The 24,532-nt window shown below is 44.8% G+C and overlaps 1 protein-coding gene across 1 annotated transcript in view; it reads left to right on the forward strand.

The window, feature by feature from the left end:
- LOC137340111 (kinase non-catalytic C-lobe domain-containing protein 1) overlaps positions 1-24,532 on the forward strand; it is a 181,570-nt gene that overhangs the window by 128,173 nt on the left and 28,865 nt on the right. The window contains exons 21-24 of the mRNA XM_068002426.1: positions 4,264-4,380; positions 5,442-5,589; positions 9,306-9,488; positions 12,347-12,562. Coding sequence (XP_067858527.1) covers positions 4,264-4,380; positions 5,442-5,589; positions 9,306-9,488; positions 12,347-12,562 — 664 coding nt within the window. The remainder of the gene's footprint in view (positions 1-4,263; positions 4,381-5,441; positions 5,590-9,305; positions 9,489-12,346; positions 12,563-24,532) is intronic.

Below are 24,532 nucleotides of genomic sequence, written 5' to 3' on the forward strand. Positions count from 1 at the left end.
GCATAGCAGGGAATATTACTCTGAGTATTAAATAAAGAAAAGGAAGAACTTGCATTTCTATGGTACCTTTTCTGGCATCAAGACATCTCAAAGTGCTTCACAGTCAATTAAGAACGCTGGGCCTGCAACTGGCATTCCTCCACTTCCACTGATTGCAACTCAGGGACAGGCTGCCCCTACAAAAAAACTGGCGTTCCTGGACCCTGCGTTGTATTTCTGTGGCTGATAGATTTAAAGAGACCTTCAAGGCCTTCTGCAGCACCAGCGCTTCCTCCAAGTTGTGAGCATGTGCCCAATAGCAGAGCTCCAGAGGCACCTGGTGTAGTCCACTCTGTGGTAATGACTCTGACCGGGAATGGGGGTGCACATTTCTGGTGCACTCTGCTTGCTTGATACTTGGGTGCAGACCTGAGAGAAAAATTGACCCTCATAAACCTGGCACACAATTTCCTAATAACTTCCCACTGCCTGCAACATATCTTGCATTTATATAACACCTTTAATGTAGTAAATGTTCCAGGATGCATAATTGAGGAAAAACAAATAGCAAGCAGTAATAGCAGAGTTTGGGGCGATGACCAGAAGCATGTTGGAAGACATACATTTTGAGGAAGTTTGTGAAGTGAGAAGAAAGGTAGCAAGATGAAGGGGTTCAGGGAGAGAGTTCCAGTGAGTAGGGCTGAGCTGGCTGATGCTGGATGCACAGGTCCAAAGTCTGAAGACTGAATGGAGGACATGGACTGGATCACAAAGCAGAAGTGGTTGCAGGGGTAGAGTAGGGTGGGGTGAGGCCATGGAGAGATCTGTAAACAAAGATAAGGATTTTGATTCAAAGCAATGAGAATGGGGAACCAATGAACATTGGTGAGGACAGGGGTGATGGCAGAGCAGGACACTGTGTAGGACAGGATGTAGGTGATGGAGTTTTAGACAAATTGGAGTTTATGTAGGGTAGGGCTTGGGAAGCTGACAAGGATTGCATTTGAGAAGCCAAGCCTCAGTGGCAGGGCGATGAGGTAAGGATCGGCAGGCAATGTTGTAGACGCACCGAAACCCACCTGCAAAAGAATATCAGGTCTTTTACTTACTTACATAATTCTTTTTCAGATTAATTTTAACATTTATATGATATATCAAACTTATTATAAGAAAGAAAGACTTGCATTTATATAGTGCCTTTCACAATCTCAGACCATCCCAAAGCGCTTTACAGCCAATGAAGTACTATTGATGTGTAGTCACTGTGGTAATGTAGGAAACACAGCAGCCAATTTGTACACAGCAAGGTCCCACAAACAGCAATATGGTAATGACCAGATCATCTGTTTTTGTGATGTTGGTTGAGGGATAAATATTGGCCAGGACACCAGCGAGAACTCCCCTGCTCTTCTTCGAAATAGTGCCGTGGGATCTTTACGTCCATCAGAGAGGGCAGACAGTGCAGCATTCCCTCTGTACTGCGAGTTTCAACCTAGATTTTGTGCTCAAATCTCTGGAGTGGGACTTAGAATCATAGAATGGTTACAGCACGGAAGGAGGCCATTCGGCCCATCCAGTCCATGCAGGCTCTTTGCAAGAGCAATCCAGTAAGTCCCACTCACCGTTCTTTCTCCATAGCCCTGCAAATTTTTTCCTTTCAAGTACTTATCCAATTCCCTTTTGAAAGCCATGATTGAATCTGCCTCCAATACCCCCTCAGGCAGTGCATCCCAAATCATAGCCACTCGCTGTGTAAAAAAGGTTTTCCTCGCCTTTGGTTCTTTTACCAGTCACCTTATATCTATGTCCTCTGGTTCTTGATCCTTCCGCCAATGGGAACAGTTTCTTTCTATCTACTCTGTCTAGACTCTTCATGATTTTGAATACCTCTATCAAATCTCTTCTCAACCTTCTCTACTCTAAGGAGATCAACCCCAGCTTCTCCTGTCTATCCACGTAACTGAAGTCCTTCATCCCTGGAACCATTCTAGTAAATCTCTTCTGCACCCTCTCTAAGGCCTTCACATCTTTCCTAAAGTGCAGTGCCCAGAATTGGACACAATACTCCAGTTGTGGTCGAACCAGTGTTTTATAAAGGTTCATCAAACTTCCTTTCTTTTGTACTCTATGCCTCTTTTTATAAAGCCCAGGATCCCATATGCTTTTTTAACCGCTTTCTCAACCTGCCCTGCCACCTTCAACGATTATACCCCAGGTCTCTCTGTTCCTCCACCCCTTTTAATGATGTTGAGCTCACAAACCTTCTGACTCAGAGGCGAGAGTGCTACCCACTGAGCTACGGTTGACACTTATGCTGCTTAAAAGTCTTTTGTGACTTTGTCAGTCATGAGTGATCACATTAGCCCACTTGTAGGATGTAACTCAGGTCTGCTGAGATTCTGTAATGTGTTCTCTTATAAATTTGGGCAATGTTTCTTAATTTGGACAATTAAGGAATATTTCAAATTCTTTTTCATAGATTTATGTTAGCCAGTCCAATTTAGTTCTTGATTTTAATGAATCCTAAATTAGGATGAGCTCATTAAATTTCATGTCAGCTGAACAGAGTAGATATAGCATTATATATAGTTATACAATGTATAATAGCAAAATTCCACAAACTAGCAGTACTTGCAGCTATTTTTGGATAATGCAGTGTTGTCACATCTTTGAAAATCGCATTTAAATATAAATGTAATTTTCCTTTTTGACACGTTAAAATTAGATGAGAAGTAAACATCTAATGGTGCCTTTAAATTTCAGAGCTACTGCTCATGGCAACCCTGATTTCAGAAACAATGCTGTAATGTATTGAGAAAAAGGTGATGCTGCTGTTGTCATTAGCCTCTGTTAAAATAGCCAACGGAGGAACACAGAGTCATCTTAAGATACAGTCTTCCCCAAACTGTGCTGGCATCAATGCTGGCATAAATGTCTGCTAACGGTGAAGTGAGCCACAGTCATTTCTCGCCAGAGGTCAGCTGGTTGCTCAACTCACTTAGTTTGCCTTTCTGGAGGGATAGTTCTCGACCAAAGAATGAAAGTCATGATTATGATTTTTACAGGACAGTGCATGCAGAGGTTTTACATGTGCAGTTGTACATTTGTTGCTGCTGGGGCTATAAAATCCATCCTGCAATATTAGCAGGATGGATTCCAAAGTACTGGAACCTAAAACAAACTGAACCATTTCTATCTGAATCAGTTCCTTCTAATATAAACGGACTGTAGGACAAAGAATGAGATCTGACTTTGCATATGCAAACTCAATTATCAGATGTGAGGAACTGGGTGGCACCGTGGGTTAAACACTGGCCTTTTCCCCTTTGTCTGCTGGCTGCATTTGATTCGTGTATACAAGTCAGAATTGTGGGGCTTACTAAGATAACATTTCAATCACAGGTTGTCATACAAGGGAGCATCTTTAGGTCGATCAATCTCTAAGCAGCGATATGTGCACCCAGTAACGGAATTTACTGCTTCATTATGTTACATGAGCTATCCACTTTGTTAAGGTTGTCTTGAGTAATCTCCATCTCAAGATAAATTTTAGATCCATATCACTGTCCATGGCATCTACTTGGTCCATCTACATGTTTACCTAACATTCTATTCTAGCTTCCTCAATAATGGTCTGTATTCTTGGGGCCCACAGTGCTGTTACCTACTGTATCATCAGCCATTTCTGTTGACTATCAAGTGCAATGATAAAATTTTTGCTGCTCTTCACGTTTAAGAAGAAAATTGCTTTGGTGAGAGAAATTTACTTTGTGCGCTATATGTAGCAAAATCGTAAAAACTTTGATAAGGAATAGGTTTTCAGTTTTGCTACACATAGCTGACAGAGGAAATCTCCCCTTGGTGTGAGTTATCTATTTACAGGAGAATACCTGAGATTGAAGTAAGAAAGCTCAATTATTTGTCTTGTAATCCTCATTCTTCCAATGGAAGTTTCCACTTACTTCAATCCCATCCGCCTTTCCTTATAAACTAATTCTATTGAGAATTGTTTAGAATTGGTTCCAAGTGTGTTATATGAAGAACCACAATCAAAACTGATCAAGAAAAATGTAATTTAAGTATATAAGGAGGGTCAGAAAGATTTGATTTGACTTCTATTTTTAACCAGGAGGAGACAGCAAATACCCATAATTTGCGGGAAAGGCACTTTTCATTTCTGCAATTGAACACTGAGATTTTTCTATTTTTTCTTATTTTTCTACAATTAAAGCTATTTTCTGCTTAATGTCATAGGTATATTAACAGATGTCATTATTTCTACAGTAATGCAGTGATAGAAGGCTATGTTCAGCAGTTCTCTTATACCTTTCGCTATTTCACATCACCCTGTGAATTCCTCCAGTTTCTGAAAGATAGATTCAACAGTGTCATTGATATCAGGTATTGTATAAATTACAGCATATCTTTTCAATTCAGGACTCCTCTGTTTAATGTTACCATTTGTGTCTTTATGCTATATTGGAAAGTGTCTAACATTACCAGATTAAGTGATATGATTCGGGTTACTGTTAAGTAAACATGTCAGCAAAATATCTGAGAGTGATTCTTACTTTTTTATTTTTGGTACGGGGTGATAATTAAATTATAATAGTATAGAATATGAAAGTACTAGTTAATACCTGATGGATGGAATCGCAGGGAGAAGAATGTTCAGAAGTTCATGTTTTCAATGCTAGTTTGCCTTATCTTGAAATGAGATTTTTGAAAACCGTTTTTTTTACATTGTACATATTTTTAACTAATGTGAGCTGGTTCAGGAAGCCAAGCCACTAAATGATATCTATGGATATTCTAAGAGAGCTCAGTTCCCCATTTTTAGGCCATTGTAGCTGAGCTGTCCTCAAGATAACAGCCACAATGTCACAAGAGGCCGCAAGGAAAAGATCCAAACATCAAAGAGGAGGGAACTGTCCATCACTAAGATTGCAGCTGTGCAGTCACTTCTGTGTCACTGCGAAATAGAACAATGTCAAAAAGTGACAGTATAACTCTGGAGCTAGGTCCAGGTCTGATTCCCAAATGAAGCAGTGTGGTACCCTCTCGGCTTAATATCACACTGCTGTTTATACTGCATGTACTTGACATCACATGGAGTGCAGCTCCAGTGTGGCATCAAGCCAGATTTTAAAAGTACTTTGGAAGTCACTTGGGTCAACCTCTTTTTTTTAATTTTGAGAAAATCGACACTCCCAACATGCCTTCAAAACATTCAAAGTTTATCAGCCTGCAGCAGAGCTCTCTCGGCATCCAGAGTGTGATTCAAGCCAGGGAGAAAGCACCCAATAAAACATGTATTGAATGATTGTTGACTGACACCTTTAATTAGTTTTTATCCTAGTGGCTAGTGAAAATCTAGTAATGTAATGTCAGCCCTATTGCTAATTTTAAACCAACATTTTTACATATGAGGAACTAAACTAAATTATTTTTACAATTCCCAGTGTGAACCAAAAAAGGTCAGCTGACTGCATCAAGGTGTGCAACCGAAGTTTAGATCTACTGCAGGCCTGGATTGAAGAGTGCTACAACGTGGATTTTGGACAGGATGTTGACCTTTTACACAAGCTCGAAACTTTTATTTCCTCAAAGGTATTTATGAACCTATGGATATAATTAGACTATTGCTTAAAGGCATTCATTAACAAATATGCACAAATGCAAGATCATTCCTGAGAGATGGGTGTACAGTGAATGATAACTGAAACATTCAGTGATTGTGTACAGAAATTACTGTTTGTGTTAGCTGTAATGGTTTGCTAATGGAGGATTATAGAGCAGTAATGCACAAAGTTTATTGCATGCTGTCAAATTGCTGTTCAGACAAGTGGCTTCTGTGCACTATTGCACTGAATTTGTGCATTAGGATATTGAGCTTATTACTGCTAGCATAATAGGTACTAGAAAATGCAACATAGCATGGATTTTCTGGCTGGCAGAATCAGTTCCATGTGAGGGCCAGGATAACAGATGGGAATCCATTTTGGCTGATCCTCACTCGATCATGCAGCGCACTCGTTTCCAGCTGGTCTAAAGTATTCTTGCACAAAATGTACGAGAGCTTTATTTAAATACTGAGTACTATCATAATGAGGTGCAAATTGGTCCTTGTGAGATTTTGCATTCTTCTCACAATAACTGTGTTGTGCACTCAGCTTACTCATAAAATGGATGATCAAGGCAAGTAAAGTTCTGGCCATACAGGAGGTGAGCATTTAAAGCTGTATATTTGATTGCTGCAATCTAAATTCTGAATATGGAAATTACCATGGTGGTTCCTCTATGTTTGAGTTTTTTGGAGGAGGAAGAAGAGGATCAAAACATGGAAGCGAGGCAGATTTGTTTGCACCGTAGTGTACTTACCCAGGCACCTTCACACGTTCAAGCAGCTGCTTTCACTGGCTCTGCTTTACCAAGGAAGCAGTGACTGAGTTGTGCCATCTGCTGAAATCTGACCTGTAGACAACATTGACCACAAGGATGGCACTGCCAATGGCAGTGAAGGTTACTATACCTACTTCCTACTTCCAAGCTATCTCAAAGGACATCAGCAACAATCAGCCTATCCACAGTCCATAGATCACTGACACGTTGCTCACTAGGGTTAATACATTCAGAATGAGAGGACACAGATTGTAAGATTCCCCAAAGTTCAAGGTATTATTGATGGCACCCATGTAGCCGTCGGGGCTCCTATATAGAATACCACGATATTTGTGAACTGTTGGGTTCTATTCCATCAACGTGCAGGTGGTCAGTGATCATCAACAAAGGGTAATGCAGGTCAATGCCTGCTTCCCAGACAAACATTAAGCATGATTCCTTTATTTTAAGACAATCCTCTGTGCTTTGGTTATTCAAGGAAAAGGCATAATGAAAAGATTGGCCCTAAGAGACTAGAATCATAGAATCATAGAAGTTACAACATGGAAACAGGCCCTTCGGCCCAACATCTCCATGTCGCCCAGTTTATACCACTAAGCTAGTCCCAATTGCCTGCACTTGGCCCATATCCCTCTATACCCATCTTACCCATGTAACTGTCCAAATGCTTTTTAAAAGACAAAATTGTACCCGCCTCTACTACTGCCTCTGGCAGCTCGTTCCAGACACTCACCACCCTTTGAGTGAAAAAATTGCCCCTCTGGACCCTTTTGTATCTCTCCCCTCTCACCTTAAATCTATGCCCCCTCGTTATAGACTCCCCTACCTTTGGGAAAAGATTTTGACTATCTACCTTATCTATGCCCCTCATTATTTTATAGACTTCTATAAGATCACCCCTAAACCTCCTACTCTCCGGGGAAAAAAGTCTCAGTCTATCCAACCTCTCCCTATAAGTCAAACCATCAAGTCCTGGTAGCATCCTAGTAAATCTTTTCTGCACTCTTTCTAGTTTAATAATATCCTTTCTATAATAGGGTGACCAGAACTGTACACAGTATTCCAAGTGTGGCCTTACTAATGTCTTGTACAACTTCAACAAGACATCCCAACTCCTGTATTCAATGTTCTGACCAATGAAACCAAGCATGCCGAATGCCTTCTTCACCACCCTATCCACCTGTGACTCCACTTTCAAGGAGCTATGAACCTGTACTCCTAGATCTCTTTGTTCTATAACTCTCCCCAACGCCCTACCATTAACGGAGTAGGTCCTGGCCCGATTCGATCTACCAAAATGCATCACCTCACATTTATCTAAATTAAACTCCATCTGCCATTCATCGGCCCACTGGCCCAATTTATCAAGATCCCGTTGCAATCCTAGATAACCTTCTTCACTGTCCACAATGCCACCAATCTTGGTGTCATCTGCAAACTTACTAACCATGCCTCCTAAATTCTCATCCAAATCATTAATATAAATAGCAAATAACAGCGGACCCAGCACTGATCCCTGAGGCACACCGCTGGTCACAGGCCTCCAGTTTGAAAAACAACCCTCTACAACCACCCTCTGTCTTCTGTCGTCAATCCAATTTTGTATCCAATTGGCTACCTCACCTTGGATCCCGTGAGATTTAACCTTATATAACAACCTACCATGCGGTACCTTGTCAAAGGCTTTGCTAAAGTCCATGTAGACCACGTCTACTGCACAGCCCTCATCTATCTTCTTGGTTACCCCTTCAAAAAACTCAATCAAATTCGTGAGACATGATTTTCCTCTCACAAAACCATGCTGACTGTTCCTAATCAGTCCCTGAAGCAACCCTCTTCTGTCCTAGTTATGACATGGTGAATTAAGTGGAAACTTTAATGTGGGGTATCCTGAGTGTTTGCTATCAACAAGATATGGACTCAAAATTGCTCAAACATTCTGGCGGACTCCCACCATAGATCGCATGGGAGTTCAGTTGAATGACTGCAAACTCCAATGGGACCCAGAACTGCAGGGCCCTGGCCTTGCACTCAAGTTTCCATTGGCCTTGAATGGGGGGTAGTCTCCACTTGCCCCATGCATGGCCACTGACAAAGAGGGGGTAGGGTTGAGGGCAGACTGTCCCTATGTTGGGGACTCCCACTTCCTTCGCCTCACATGGACCCACCTATGACCTGAGGCCAATATGCCGAGTGAGAAGAAATGTACTAGCCTACTGAAGGGTGCAAGTGAACCCCACCAAGGTGGGAGTCCAAGCCGTAGTCTGGTCCTGGACCCTCAAAGATTAGGAGTTGGGGGATTTTTATTTAATTTTTAAAGCTGCCCTGACAGAGGGGACCTCTGAGGTCTTGATCCGTTGGTTTCCGAGGTGGGGGGAGGGGCTGAGACCCGACATCCCCTCAGATCAGGAAAGTTCCACCAAAGTTGCGAGCCAATGGAGCAAGGTGGGAGTCTGAAATGCACCCCTCGTGGTACGAGCACCCACTGGCTCTATTCAGAATATGTGGCCTTCCCACCGCCCCCCCCCTCCCCCAACCTCAAACTCTGGTGGGGTCAGCGCTGGAGGGCAGCTGTGGGTGCAATCCCAGCGTAGGTGTCAGGATCATGGCCTGTGCAAGTTTGAGGCCATTGTCTTTTTGCTCATAATAAACTCACCAATTATTATTGTATATCTTTCATTTGAACAATGCCATGCATATGAAAAATATCATTGATAAAACATGAACAAGGAAACAGCAGTACAAATCATATTACAAATGTATAAATTTAATAATATTAACTCATGGATTGTACTAACACAAAGATTGAATGTGAGTCCAATTAGAGACAGAAAATGGGGATAATTATACAAATATGAAACACTGACGAATAGAGTAATAACCTAGAGTATTACATTTGCTTAATGTGATCTTTCTTTTAAAAGGTTATTCCATATGACAGCCGGGGTCAATATTTAATTAACTTGCTTCAAAACTTCTCCGAGGGGAAAATGGCCCATAAACTGCCTCATTTCAACTTAAGTTTAGAGGACATGAAGAACGAAGAGGACAGTCAATCAATTCACTCAATGACCAAAAAGGTTTTGGATGAAGATATTTCTAGAAAGGTGCACTGCTGCTTTTTTAACTAAAGATTAAAATGCTATGGTTGCTATTCCTCTTTGTTGTGTCTGAAAAATATTCAGTTCCAAGGCACAGTAAAGAGGAAAAATTAGGCTGTTTCAGGGCTTCTTTTTTTTAAAATTCCTTCATGGGATGTGGGCGTCACTGGCAAGGCCAGCATTTATTGCCCATCCCTAATTGCCAATGAGAAGGTGGTGGTGAGCCGCCTTCTTGAACTGCTGCAGTCCGTGTGGTGAAGGTTCTCCCACAGGAAGGGAGTTCCAGGATTTTGACCCAGCGATGATGAAGGAACGGTGATATATTTCCAAGTTGGGATGGTGTGTGACTTGGAGGGGAAAGTGAAGGTGGTGTTGTTCCCAAGTGCCTGCTGCCCTTGTCTTTCTCGGTGGTAGAGGTCGCGTGTTTGGGAGGTGCTGTCGAAGAAGCCTTGGCGAGTTGCTGCAGTGCATTCTGTGGAGAAGGGAGTGAAGGGAGTGAATGTTTAGGGTGGTGGATGGGGTGCCAATCAAGCGGGCTGCTTTGTCCTGGATGGTGTCGAGCTTCTTGAGTGTTGTTGGAGCAGCACTCATCCAGGCAAGTAGAGAGTATTCCATCACACTCCTGACTTGTGCCTTGTAGATGGTGGGAAGGCTTTGGGGAGTCAGGAGGTGAGTCACTCGCCGCAGAATACCTAGCCTCTGACCTGCTCTTGTAGCCACAGTATTTATAAGGCTGGTCCACTTAAGTTTTTGGTCAATGGTGATACCCAGGATGTTGATGGTGGGGGATTCGGCGATGGTAATACCATTGAATGTCAAGGGGAGGTGGTTAGACTCTCTCTTGTTGGAGATGGTCATTGCCTGGCACTTGTCTGGCGCTAATGTTACTTGCCACTTATCGCCCAAGCCTGGATGTTGTCCAGGTCTTGCTGCATGAGGGCTCGGATTGCTTCATTGTCTGAGGGGTTGCGAATGGAACTGAACACTGTGCAATCATCAGCGAACATCCCCATTTCTGACCTTATGATGGAGGGTAGGGTATTGATGAAGCAGCTGAAGATGGTTGGGCCTAGGACACTGCCCTGAGGAACTCCTGCAGCAATGTCCTGGGGCTGAGATGATTGGCCTCCAACAACCACTACCATCTTCCTTTGTGCTAGGTATGACTCCAGCCACTGGAGAGTTTTCCACCTGATTCCCATTGACTTCAATTTTACTAGGGCTCCTTGGTGCCACACTCGGCCAAATGCTGCCTTGATGTCAAGGGCAGTCACTCTCACCTCACCTTTGGAATTCAGCTCTTTTTTCCACATTTGGACCAAGGCTGTAATGATTTCTGGAGCCGAGTGGTCCTGGCGGAACCCAAACTGAGCATCAGTGAGAAGGTTATTGGTGAGTAAGTGCCGCTTGTTAGCACTGTCGATGACACCTTCCATCACTTTGCTGATGATTGAGATTAGGCTGATGGGGCGGTAATTGGCTGGATTGGATTTGCCCTTCTTTTTGTGGACAGGACATACCTGGGCAATTTTCCACATTGTCGGGTAGATGCCAGTGTTGTAGCTGTGCTGGAACAGTTTGGCTAGAGGCACGGCTAGTTCTGGAGCACAAGTCTTTAGCACTACAGCTGGGATGTTGTCGGGGCCCATAGCCCTAGCTGTATCCAGTGCACTCAGCCATTTCTTGATATCACGTGGAGTGAATCGAATTGGCTGAAGACTGGATTCTGTGATGGTGGGGATATCGGGAGGAGGCCGAGATGGATCATCCACTTGGCACTTCTGGCTGAAGATGATTGCAAACGCTTCAGCCTTGTCTTTTGCACTCAAGTGCTGGACTCCGCCATCATTGAGGATGGGGATGTTTACAGAGCCTCCTCCTTGTTTAATTATCCACCACCATTCACGACTGGATGTGGCAGGACTGCAGAGCTTTGATCTGATCTGTTGGTTGTGGAATTGCTTAGCTCTGTCTATAGCACGTTGCTTCCGCTGTTTAGCATGCATGTAGTCCTGAGTTGTAGCTTCACCAGGTTGGCACCTCATTTTTAGGTACGCCTGTGCTGCTCCTGGCATGCTCTTCGACACTTCTCATTGAACCAGAGTTGATCCCCTGGCTGGTTGGTAATGGTAGAGTGAGGAATATGTCGAGCCATGAGGTTACAGATTGTGCTGGAATACAATTCTGCTGCTGCTAATGGCCCACAGCGCCTCATGGATGCCCAGTTTTGAGCTGCTAGATCTGTTCTGAATCTATTCTATTGAGCACGGTGATAGTGCCACACAACACTTCTTCAACTATGCTGACTGGGCCTGGGGCCACTGTGGACCAGGGAGTTCCGGGGCCGCCCTAAGATTTTTGAGAAAAAGGGCCTGTAAGTTTACATACTGGCAAAGTGCACCTTATTTACACTGCGCCTGTAAGTGGACCCAACAGGGGCCTTGAAAGGAAAATCTATCCTACAATTTCCATAAAACATTGGTAATTTCTATGTTATTTAATTTTTTTTTAAAGTAGTATATTTGGTTTAAAAATGTGTGCTCACCAAATACTTAAATAGCAATTGGTCTGTCGAGAATGTGAAGAATGTATTCTTAAATTTATACAGTTGCCTGGTAAGTATTCAACAGGTGATTTGATGTATCCAATTTATCAGCACTTTTCATTTTCATTCTACTGTGTATTCAGATTCTACTCTTTCTATTTTCATTTCAGTACATTGAGTAAAAGAAAAGAAAAATGAGGTGAAAGAACCTTTGAAAATAAAATACTGCCCCATTAAAGTGCGCTTCATTGGTCATCTTATCGATGTTATGCAATACTGCTGCAAATTACATTCTGTCAATCTCTTATTGTTGAAACAGAGCTTTAAATGGAAGATTAGTAAAGGTACTGAGCCTTCAAGCCCTCATCAGAATGAAAGGTATTACAATATAGCAGCTGCACTACCAAGGCCCTGCTATAATAGCTTCTCAACAGAGCTGTCGGGCGCTTACCAGAAAATTGATGAGAAAGGACTTTTCATATTGGCTGACTACAGCCCACAGCATATAGCCCAGCAACTGACCTTGCTACAACAGGTACTGTTAGAATTCTCCTCACAAATGCTTTTTGATAATATAACAAAGTAAAATGTCTTTTTTCATTTTCTCACCAATTTCCCCCCTCTTCAAATGGTATTAACTCCTCGCTGTGTTCAGTTCCTTGAATGCCCTCTAGTATTTCACCCTGGTGACCATTATTCATATGTCAACTTTGATAATGAGTATTGCACTCTATTCAACACTGCTGAGCCTGATTCTATTTTCATTTAGCATTTAACATCCTGCTTTTAGTGGGAGTCCCTCCATAATCAGGGACGCTGAGGCCAATTGTAGTACCATTGCCGCTGCTCCTCCCGAGGAGGAACAAAGGAATTGCTGGATGAGAAAGGACTGATGTCCTTCTAGTTCGCCTTCTACAATCCTGGTAGTTGCATGATACAATGATAATGGTGTTGTTAATTAATCATGGCAGTCATTCTCTATCAATAGTCTACAACGGACTCAGACATGAGGTGAAGGAAACCCCAGTGGTGGAAAGCTTTGGGAACCATAGATCCAACATTACCACTTCCTCCCAAACATGCCATATGTCATGTCTCCAAAATCTCATATATTTTATCCCAAAACATTTTTTCTGAAAGAAATCTATCTAATTTGCATTTGAATGAATCAATACTATCTGCTTCTGCCATCTTCCTAGGAAGCCTGTTCCATAGATTTACCACTCGCGCACTGAAATGATGTTTCTGCAGATTAGATTTGAATTACCACCCTTCGAGCACAAGCTATGTCCTCTGGTTCTACTGTTCTGGACAAAGTGAAACAGCTTGTCATGGTCTACATTATCTAGTTCGTTATCTACATTACCTCCACACCAACCAGAACCTAGCTCTGTTCTCCAGAATTACACTGCCACTTGTACATTGATGTGTATCCAAAAGTTTTTCACGACTAGCCAATAGTGGTAGTGTAACTCAGCCAAAGATTGATATTACTCAGAAAAAATGTTCTTGCTGGAAACGTAAAATCAATTTTCAGAGTGTATTTCTTCCTCCTTCAGTCAGTGTGTGTCCTAAAATAATTTTTTCTATTGTAGTTGCCACTTAATGTGAATTTCTTTGCATAATCTTTTATAAATATCGTCCTCATGCGGACTGAATATGTTCACCTTAAATCTGGGGATTTCTTGCCATGTTTATAATTTGGAATCACTTGCCTTAAAGGGCTAGATACCCATTAGCAAGCAAGAATTATTCCTCCCAACCCCATTGTAATAATATGATTGTTTCAGTATCAATGATGGATGACTATCAAAATCTTTTGACTTTGAGGGAACTCAAAAGGGTACAGCAGACATGAGAGTATTTATAAAGATGTACTAAAATAAAATATATAATTTTGCATTGTCAGCTTTCAAAATGAGAAACGGTAAGTGACCTCTGAAATTTGGAAATCTGTTAAAGTTTTCAAATCTTCTCCATTGAAATGTTCTCTTAATCTTTTCAGTATTGACATTATTTGCAGCTTTCAATTTGTTAACATCTGAAAAGTGACTTTTGGCACTTTTCTATTGCTAAAAAATTATAAAGTAGAATTGGAAAAAACTTTGAAACCCAGAACATATTTAACTGACTTCAGTGAAAATAAAAATCAGGACAGATGTAAAATGGGCTGCAAACCTGGTTTCTAAGCAACAGAACATCAAATCATGGTAGTATGTGTACAAATGCTAATAATAATAATATTTGATTTTCTGCACTGGTTGTTCTGTAGGCTTGCTATTGGTGTTTTAGGACAGAAAACACGGAGGTTTGTAAATGCGGTCCTGGTGCAGTGGCATTGAGGCCACTGCTTTCAGTCACTATGTGACTATAATGCAAGTTCAGCTCGTGTAAATAAATGTTACTGCTGACATGCTGGGGTTGGGCAGGGGACGAGCTATCCAGCACCAGCAGAAGCTGCAGGTCACCCTAAATGGAAGCTGACTACAAATTTTAAAAAACAGCAGAATCAAAGCACAGAAGCAGAATCACACCATTCCTAGTTGCTGCTTTGAAGCTGCTTCTGCAGGAGGTTCCACAGAGCAGGTGGCACCATCTCATTAAGAGTACTGCCAGAACAGCTCGGATGGAAGTAATAGAGAGACCAATGCTGTGTCTCCTGTGGCTGGAGCCTGGAAAAAATGAGGAAGAAAATATCTGGGCTACGCAAGGTTGCCAAGGTAAGTCTGTTGACACTTTGCATTCTGTAACAGTATTGTCTTACAAGGCACCTTAATATCAACAGAAAGCAATCGCAGCATCACAGAGGGACAATGCCCAGCTATCTAGCAAATGTTCATCTACTTTCCAAATGCACAAGCATACCCATATTTTACCAAGGCATTCTTCATTATTGCAGTCACTTCTCCCCCTCTCCCTCCCCCCCCCCCCAATCTTCTCCCTCCTAGAATTGCCTGGTGCTGCAGGCATGGGAGATGGTGACTGAAAGAGTGAAAGCAGTGTCAAGGGCCTGCAGAAGCTGAAAATATATCAGGAAACAAACATCAAGCTTCAAGAAATGTGTTACGGTAAGTAGACAATACTGTCAATGTTACAAACACTTGGCCCAAGTGCACATGCAAAAATGACCTCTCTGCTAACATTTTAATCTTTGTATTCTGGAGGATACTGAGTAGCAACAGTAGATTACCTAGATCCAGTCCAGCCATAATAGAACCAGGGCAAAGAGTTCTTCGTTTGAATGGGAACACTTGGAATGTATGCAATTAGGAAGTGCAAATGGCAACGTGTGTGCATATCAACAGTTATTAAAGGGGGCAGATTACGTAGGGAATATGCATCCTTAATTTGTAACATGCAGTGTGTCCTGAAGCTCTATAGCTATATGACATTGTCACTGTTCCATAGACTTTGAATACTTCTGTACTGTTCTGCAGTACAAAATGACCTTTCTAAATCAGGAAATTAGAGGATCATGTATCAAGGGTAATGCAATAACCGTGGGGGACTTTAATCTTCATTTATATTGGGCAAATCAAATTGGCAAAAGTAGTCTGAAGGACGAGTTCATGGAATGCATTCGAGATAGTTTTCTAGAACATACATCGAGGAACCAACTAGGGAACAGGCTATTTTAGATCTGGTATTGTGTAATGAGACACGGCAAATTAGTAATCTTATAGTTAAGGATCCTCTGGGGCAGAGCGATCATAATGTGATAGAATTTCATATTGAGTTTGAGAGTGATGTCGTTAAGTCCGAAACTAGAGTCCTAAATTTAAACAATACCAATTATGTAGGTATGAGGCACGAGTTGGCTATGGTAGATTGGGAAATTAGATTAAATGACATGACGGTAGGTAAGCAGGGTAGATAAAGGGGAACCAGTGGATGTAGAATATTTGGATTTTCAAAAGGCATTCGATAAGGTGCCACAAAAGAGGTTCTTACACAAGATTAGGGCTCATGGGATTGGGGATAATATATTAGCGCAGATTGAGGATTGTTTAACGGACAGAAAACAGAGAGTAGGAATAAACGGGTAATTTTCGGGATGGCAGGCTGTAACTAGTGGGGTGCCGGAAGGATCAGTGCTTGGGCCTCAGCTGTTTACAATCTATATCAATGACTTAGATGAGGGGACCGAGTGTAACGTATCCAAATTTGCTGACGATACAAAGCTAGGTGGGAAAGTAAGCCATGAGGACGCAAAGAGGCTGTAAAGGGATATAGACAGGTTAACTGTGTGGGCGAGAAGGTAGCAGATGGAGTATAATGTGGGGAAATGTGAAATTATCCACTTTGGTAGGAAGAATAGAAAAGCAGAATATTTTTTAAATGGTGAGAGACTAAGAAATGTTGGTAGTCAGAGGGATTTGGGTGTCCTTGTACATGAATCACAGAAAGTTAACATGCAGGTACAGCAAGCAATTAGGAAGGCAAATGGTATGTTAGCCTTTATTGCAAGGCAGTTGGAGTATAAGAGTAGGAGGTCTTGCTGCAATTACATAGGGTTCTGGTAAGACCTCACCTGGAGTACTGTGTACAGTTTTGATCTCCTTACCTAAGGAAGGATATACTTGCCTTAGAGGCGGTGCAACAGAGGTTCACTAGATTGATTTCTGGGATGAGAGGGTTGTCCTGTGAGGAGAGATTGAGTAGAATGGGTCTATATTCTCTGGAGTTTAGAAGAATGAGAGGTGATCTTATTGAAATGTATAAAATTCTTAGTGGGCTTGACAGGGTAGGTGCTGAGAGCCTGTTTCCTCTGGTTGCATAGTCTAGAACTAGAGGTCATAGTCTCAAGATAAGGGGTCGGCCATTTAGGACAGAGATGAGGAAAAATTTCTTCACTCAAAGGGTTGTGAATCTTTGGAATTTTCTACTCCAAAGGGCTGTGGATGCTGAGTCATTGAGTATATTCAAGACTGAAATCGATGGCTATATGGACACTAAGGGAATCAAAGGATATGGGGATAGGTCGGGAAAGTGAAGTTGAGGTCGAAGATCAGCCATGATTTTATTCAATGGCGGAGCAGGCTAGAGGGGCCATATGGCCCACTTATGCTCCTATTTCTTATGTTCTTATGTTAATCAGCAAGAACAGTTCAGTACAGGAGGCAATCTGAAGCAATTTAAGCCAGTGATTCATCCTGAAGAAACCACTATAGAAACCATTGATAGAACATGAAATGGGAAGTGATGAAGTTGGAAGCTTCCCTGGAGCTCAGGGTTAGTACCATAATGTTCATGTCCTAATGTTGTTCTATTATTGACAGTTCACAGGCATAAACTGAACTGCAACAGCCTCGCACAGAGCCTCATTCAATGAAAGCAATGCTTAAAGGTGATTATCTGAGCGAGCATTTTGACATTTTGTTCTCTTCTATCTTCTTAGGAATGAAAGAACAGACAATTATCAGAAGCAAGTCATAACCTCACAGCATCCTGTGTCGATATCACCACTTCCGTCAGGCAACATCACAACTGCACGCACCCCGCAGAACGAGGAAGAAACACAAGAGTGAGTCGCAATGCATGAGTGAGGAAGAGCAAGTGGTGGTGGCTTCTCAAAGCCATGTACCATTGGCATGAGGTCCAGTACAGTTCCTACCTCTGCTGTAACACCTAAGGATTCAAACCGCACAGGTCCTGCTTACAACTGGCGACCTCAGTCTGAGCAGGATCATCTATGCAAGTCACTTGTGTCCATGCAAAATATACTGCAAGGTCTGGCGAGGTGTTTCAAACCCATATCTGCGAAGCGATTGGAGGAATCCACTAGTCAGATCTGCACAAAGTACGCAGTCTTTGTTTCTTTTCTTGATGAATATCAGGTCCAGAGGTACAGCAAGCAACATGCGTGCTGACAACATAGATGCTATATGCACGCATGTCTGGACTTGAGTTTTGGTAAGAAAACAGTGGCAGATTTCAGAGTTTTTTTCATCAAATTTGGGTGGAAATTGTTTTTTCACCTCAAAAAAAACTGGAAATTACCATGTCAACAATGCTGTAGCACACAGAACAAACTTTTCCTCAGTAGCAGTTTGGTAGCATGTGAGAAATGGGTAGAAAGTGTGAGCTGAACAGCGCTCATAAGAACATAAGAAATAGGCCATATGGCCCCTCAAGCCTGCTCTGCGATTCAATAAGATCATGGCTGATCTTTGACCTCAACTCCACTTTCCCGCCCTATCCCCATATCCCTTGATTCCCCTAGAGTCCAAAAATCTATCGATCTCAACCTTGAATATACTCAACGACTGAGCATCCACAGTCCTCTGTTGTAGAGAATTCCAAAGATTCACAACCCTCTGCATGAAGAAATTTCTCCTCATCTCGGTTCTAAATGGCCGACTCCTTATTCTGAAACTATGTGCCCTAGTTCTAGACTCTCCAGCCAGGGAAAACAACCTCTCAGCATCAGACACTCCTGAAATTACTTCTCAGTAAATACAACGATATTGCAGATGTTAGGCTTATTGCTGACTGTAATTGCCAGGGTTGTATCTCCTAGAATGGTGAGCAGAGCCTCGGTATTGAAAGTTTTATTGTAATTATTACAAATTGAAGTTTAAAACTAGAGTTTCCAGCTACTACAACATTGCATGTCGGGTAGGCAGATGTGGGAAACGGGGGCAGAGATCTGTTACAGTAGATCCCTATCTACTGTTCTGTCCCCCCATTTCTTGACTGGAAAAAAGCAAATAATAGTGAGATAAAATATGACCTTGTCCATTTTCAAAATGGGAGGGAAAATTGGTAAATGGAACTTTAGATCTGCAGCAGGAAATATTTAAATACGAAATGGACAGGGAACTATTCAATTATCTTGAAAAGAAATCCAATAGGGAGTTCAGGAGAAACTTCTTTACCCAGAGAGTGATTAGAATGTGGAACTCATTACCACAAGGAGTAGTAGAGGTGAGTAGCATAAATGCATTTAAGGGGAAACTAGATAAGTACGTGAGGGAGAAAGGAATGGAAGGATATGCTGATAGGGTTAGATGAAAGAGGGAGGGAGGAGACTCGTGTAGAGCATAAGCACTGGCATGGACCTGTTGGGCCGAATGGCCTGTTTCTGTGCTGTATGTTCTATGTAATTCTATGAAATTCTACCATGGTTACTAGTGAGCAGCAAAAAGGCCATTTTTGGATGGGTGTATGTAAATCAGGCAACAATACATCATACCGTACATCCCCTTTTCCAACAATATCACTTCATTTATGTTGATTCATAATCATGTCAGTGTAAAACTGGTATCCAGGAGTTTAAGGTGCTACCCTGAAGGTGGAAGTAAGTTTAAAGAGACAAACTTAGATATGAACAGGTGCTGTAAAATCCTTGTTACTGTATTATTTTTGTTGCTTTTTTCTTTGTTTTTTCGCTGTTTACTGGAGGGCTGCCATTTACCCCACCCGCTTTTCAGACAAGGCACAATGGGTTTCTCATTTGGAATTCCCCTTTATCTTAGCAGCAGTGGGAGGCCAGGCTGGTACCCCCTGTACCAGAGTATACAGAAATGCTCCTACTGAGACGCTCTGTCAGCTTTGGCTCAATGGTATCGCTCTTGCCTTTGAGTCAGCAAGTTATGGCTTCAAGCCCTACTCCAGGATTTGAACACATATTGTAGGCTGACACTCCAGTGCGGTACTGAGTTCCTGTCTGACCTCTCAGGTGGATATAAAATATTCCATGACACTATTCAAAACAGATCAATGGAGTTAACTCCTGGTGTCCTGGTCAATATTTATCCCTCAACCAACAGCACTTAAAAAAAAAAAAATTATATGGTCATTTATCTCATTGCTATTTGTGGGACCTTGCTATGTGCAATTTGGCTACTGCTACATTTACCTACATTATAACAGTGACTACACTTCAAAAGTACATCTTTAGCTGAGAAGTGCTTTGGAACATCCTGGGGTCATGAATGGTGCTATATAAATGCATGTTCTTTCCTTCTTTCTTACCTGCATTTGACCGAGGAGCAGTGACTGCCGAGTTTTTGTTGCACTCCATGTGGGACTGTGCCAAAGGGTGCCCCTTTCTTCTGCCTGACTTCATACAGAAGGACTTCTACACTTTCTTCAATGAACTTTGGGGCTCTGGGTTCTCTTGCAGACCTTGCGAGCAATGTTGACCTAAGTAAATTTTTCAAGCTGCTGCAGTCCTGAAGCAGCACGCTAGTTTCCAGCCCCCAAGTGGTGAGCTCCCAGTAGAAGGTACCGCATCATGATACCAGTCACAAGTAATGTCATGATGCCCAAAATATCCAAGGTGTACTACAGAGGCATAGGCTCTCTACGCGGGCGTCCTCCCCTGCACCATTGGGAATCTGGGGCAGAGAGTGTTGCATGGAGCGGTCCCCACAATGGCTTTTCAGCCATTTTATGGACTCCCTGGCCATCTGCAATTTTTGTGGCCTGGATGAGTCCATTTTCCATGTTTACAGGAGTGTGAGAGGTTTCAGCCCCAGTTTCACTATTTGAAGGGGCTATTCCTCAAGTTCTGGTTGCACTTCAGTCCCACGCTCCTGATCTTTGGTCAGCTGGTGCAGACAGGGGGTGGGCAAGTAGGAGGACCTCCTCGTGGGTTTGCTCCTGGGCCTGGTTAAGGTGGCTATCCACAGGTCCAGGTTAGACGCAGCCCCTAGGGGTGGTCGCTCCAGCTGCCTGCCTCTCTTCCACGGCTTTCTCCACGCCCAGATGGCCCTGGAGAAGGAGCACACGGTATCCGTCGGTACGCTTAAGGCTTTCCGGGATTGGTGGACACCGCAGGGAGTGCATAGTGGATAAGAACAATAGTATTCTTATTTAATTCGTATGATTTGTGTGTTTATTGTTTGTGAAAAGGAAAAAAAAATTATGGTGGCTCTTTGTTAGTTTATTGGGGTTCATGACACTGGGGCAACCCAGTGTTTTTCTACGGGTTCACTCAAAGATAACTACAGGGGCATATACATGCTGACATTATAATGTTACATCATGACATTAGTGTGTGAAACTCACTGCTGCCAGACCAGCGCACTTAATGTGGCCAATTAGACCAGTGACAGATAAGAAGAACCAGTCACTGGTCTTATAGGGCCCGATTTTAGTAGGGGTGCGGGTTCTCGGCGGGTGGGCAAGCGGGCGTGTGGGTAACGCGCCCGGTGAAATTAGTGGGTTTCCCGCGCGATCGTAGCAGGCAACGCACTAATTGGAGCCACTTACCTGCTCCTCCGGGTTCCCCGCTGCTGGTCTGCGCGTCGGGCGGGCTGCGCATGCGCAGTACGATCTGTCAGCTGGAGGCGCTCTATTTAAAGGGGCAGTCCTCCACTGACAGATGCTGCAACAAATAGCAAAGATGACTGCATGGAGCAGCCCAGGGGGAAGGCTGCTCCCAGTTTAATGATGCCTCACCCCAGGTATCAATACATGGGATGAGGAGGAGGGGGAGGACAGAGATCTTCCACCCGGCGGACGGGAGGAAGCGGCCTGCCTCTGCCACCAGGAAGGCCTGGCTCGAGGTGGCAGAGGAGGTCACCAGCGCCACCAACATATCGCCCACCTGCACACAGTGCAGGAGGCGGTCCAATGACCTCAGTAGGTCAGCCACAGTGAGTACACGTAGTCTTTCCCCTACACTCCGTCTGCCACATCACTGCCCCCACCCCACATCTCCTTCTGCACTGCCAACACTACTCTGTCACATCACCCCTCATACCCACTCAAACCCCATCCTCATCTTACCTGCACCTACTCACCTCGCCAGTACTCACCCCGCCACTACCACGCAACCCAATCCTCATACAATCTCATTGGCTCTATCCCATACTCACCCTCTCGTGAATCTCTCTAACGGCCAGCCTCACGCAACCTGCCACCACCTGTGCTGCAGCCACAGGGCATTCATCACATATGTGTGGTAGGCAGCGTAAGGCAAACGTGTCGTGAGCATGAAGGGGATGCACAAGGGTATTTGAGGGTTTGTCATGGTTGTTACTTCTATTGAATTTCAGAACAACTCACATCACACATTATATTGGCACCACTACTGCCATGTCTTCGCGGATCCTGTCCGGTTTGTGCAATAATGCCCGCTCCTGGGTATCACTATGAGGACCCACCACTGATGCCACACATTGGGCCCGATTTTAGCAGGTCTGCGGTTTCCCAGCGGGTGGTCCTTCGGGAGCGTGGAAAACGCGGACGGCTAATTGAGTGCGCCCCCCACGCGATCGCGGGATAATTGAGCACATTAAGCCGTGGTTCCGGGTTCTCCGCTCCCCAACTGCGTGCCGGCGGGCTGCGCATGCGCACTACCGTTTTCGCGATGGAGGAGCTCCACTTAAAGGGGCAGTCCCCCAAAGCCCCTCCTGCTGCAAGCAAGAGGCAACACAGGATGGCGCAACCCAGGGGCAAGGCTGCGCCACGCTTCTCCGACCTCGCGCTGCAGCTGCTGCTGGAGGGTGTGAGGAGGAGGAGGGACACGCTGTTCCCGGCGGACGGACGCAAGTGCCCTGGCTCCGTCACCAGGAAGGCATGGGCAGAGGTGGCGGCGGAGGTCAGCAGCAGGGCCAACACCCCCAGGACATGGGAGCAGTGCCGCAAGCGGTTCAATGACCTCACTCGGTCCGGCAAGGTGAGTACACCAACGCACCCTCCCACAACCCGTCCCCACCATCACGCCAAACATATCACAACCCCTCCTGCACAGCCACCACAGCGCTCCCGCGGCAATCCTCACAGCCACTCACTCACCATCCTCGCCGTGCCCGCAAGTACCCACCGTCCCTGTCCTCACCCGAACACTACCACACACCCCAATCCCCATGCAATGGGATGGGCATGTGGCACACGCATCCTCCCATCCATCTGCCCCACGCTCAACCCACCCACACCGATGCTTGATGCGTCTCACTATGCAATATGCACTCACTCACGCATCTGTGTTTTGCCTTGACAGGAGAAGAGATGCAAGAACAACCGAGAAAGGGCCCGCACCGGAGGGGGCCCGTCGCACGTGGTCGAACTGACGGATGCAGAGGTGGAGGCGCTCGACCTCGCCGGCACGCAACATTGCCTCTCTGTTGCGGATGGTGAGTCTGGCGCTGCAGAAATGGCCGGTAAGGGAAAGCTGACACTCAACACTCATGATCGCGAGTGACCGTATCATCACCTGGCATCAGGCGCACCGTATCGTTTGTGCACATGCCTCATAGTGCCCTCTGTTCTCTTGCAGGGCCGTCTGCGAGTGCTGTGTTTGAGGAGGGCGATTCCTCAGAGGACATGCCGGTCTCTGAGGGTGCATCGTCACATATGAGCCAACCATCCACCAGCGCAGAGACACGCACCTCGGTGGGTCCCCCTCGCCAACTAGTTGGGGATGCACTTGGTGATTCACCGCGCACGTGTGAGCACGAGCAGACCCTGGTGGCAGGGGCAGCCGCGGAGTGTCCGCGTCGGTGGGAGCACTCATCTCCAGGCTCTGCTCAGCCGGACCTAGATGCTGAACCCAGGGGGCCACCAGTCAAAAGGAGAGTCGTCGAGGGGCACCAGCTAATTGCCGAGGTACTGGGAGAGGTGCCGCGCGCATTGTCCACAATTGCGCAGGTGATGGAGGAGTCCAACTCCTGCATGCGGGCTTTGGTGGCGCAGGTACAGGAGGGTACCGGCGACATAGTGTCGCGGGTAGGTGCGGGAGCGTCTGCGGTGGAGGACAGGCTGGCCTCCCTCGAGCGTCACGCACAGCTCCACATCGAGTCCGTGCAGGCCCTGACAACGGCTGTACGGATTCAGGGTGAGCAACATTCTGCCGCCATAGACAGGCTGACGGATACACTAGGGGTGGCCATGCAAGGCCTCACACATGCCATCCAAACTGTTGTCCAGCAGGGTGGAAGGGGTGATGTGGGCCGAGGCCACGAGAGGGATGATGGTGAACGGGGACATGGAAGCGGGGACGCTTCTCAAGGTGCCCCCACGTCCCACCCGTTGCCCCCCTCTCAACCAGTACCCGCAATGGTGCCTCCTCTCCAGGTGGCCGAGTCTGCCCCTGCACAGGTGCAGGAGGAGCAGTCTGTGGAGGTGCCCTCACGGGCACCGAAACCCAGGGGCCGTCGGCCCAAAGCATCTACCCGGTCAAGGCAAGAAGACGAGCAACCTGCCACTACCTCTGCTGGAGCCACTGGTGTAGCACCACGTAGGGGTACCCGGAAACGAAAGCCAAAGGCGTTATAAGCACAAAGGGAATGCACCAGGGTGTCTGTTAATTTGTACACTTTCTGTTTATAGTATTGCACCATGTACATATTAAACACTATCGTTCTCACCACTCCTGCCACCTCTCGTCCATTCTTCTGCGGCCTGTGCAATAGGTGCGTTCCGTGCAGCCCATCATGACGGCGAACACCTGCTGCCGCCCATTGGGTACACTGCTGTGGGTGCAGGAGTACTGGCAACACTCTTCAGTGGAGGGGGCTGGTATGGCCCCTCGCATGTGCAGGTGAGGAGATGC

Source organism: Heptranchias perlo, chromosome 21 (assembly GCF_035084215.1).
Source record: "Heptranchias perlo isolate sHepPer1 chromosome 21, sHepPer1.hap1, whole genome shotgun sequence".
NCBI classification, from domain to species: domain Eukaryota; kingdom Metazoa; phylum Chordata; class Chondrichthyes; order Hexanchiformes; family Hexanchidae; genus Heptranchias; species Heptranchias perlo.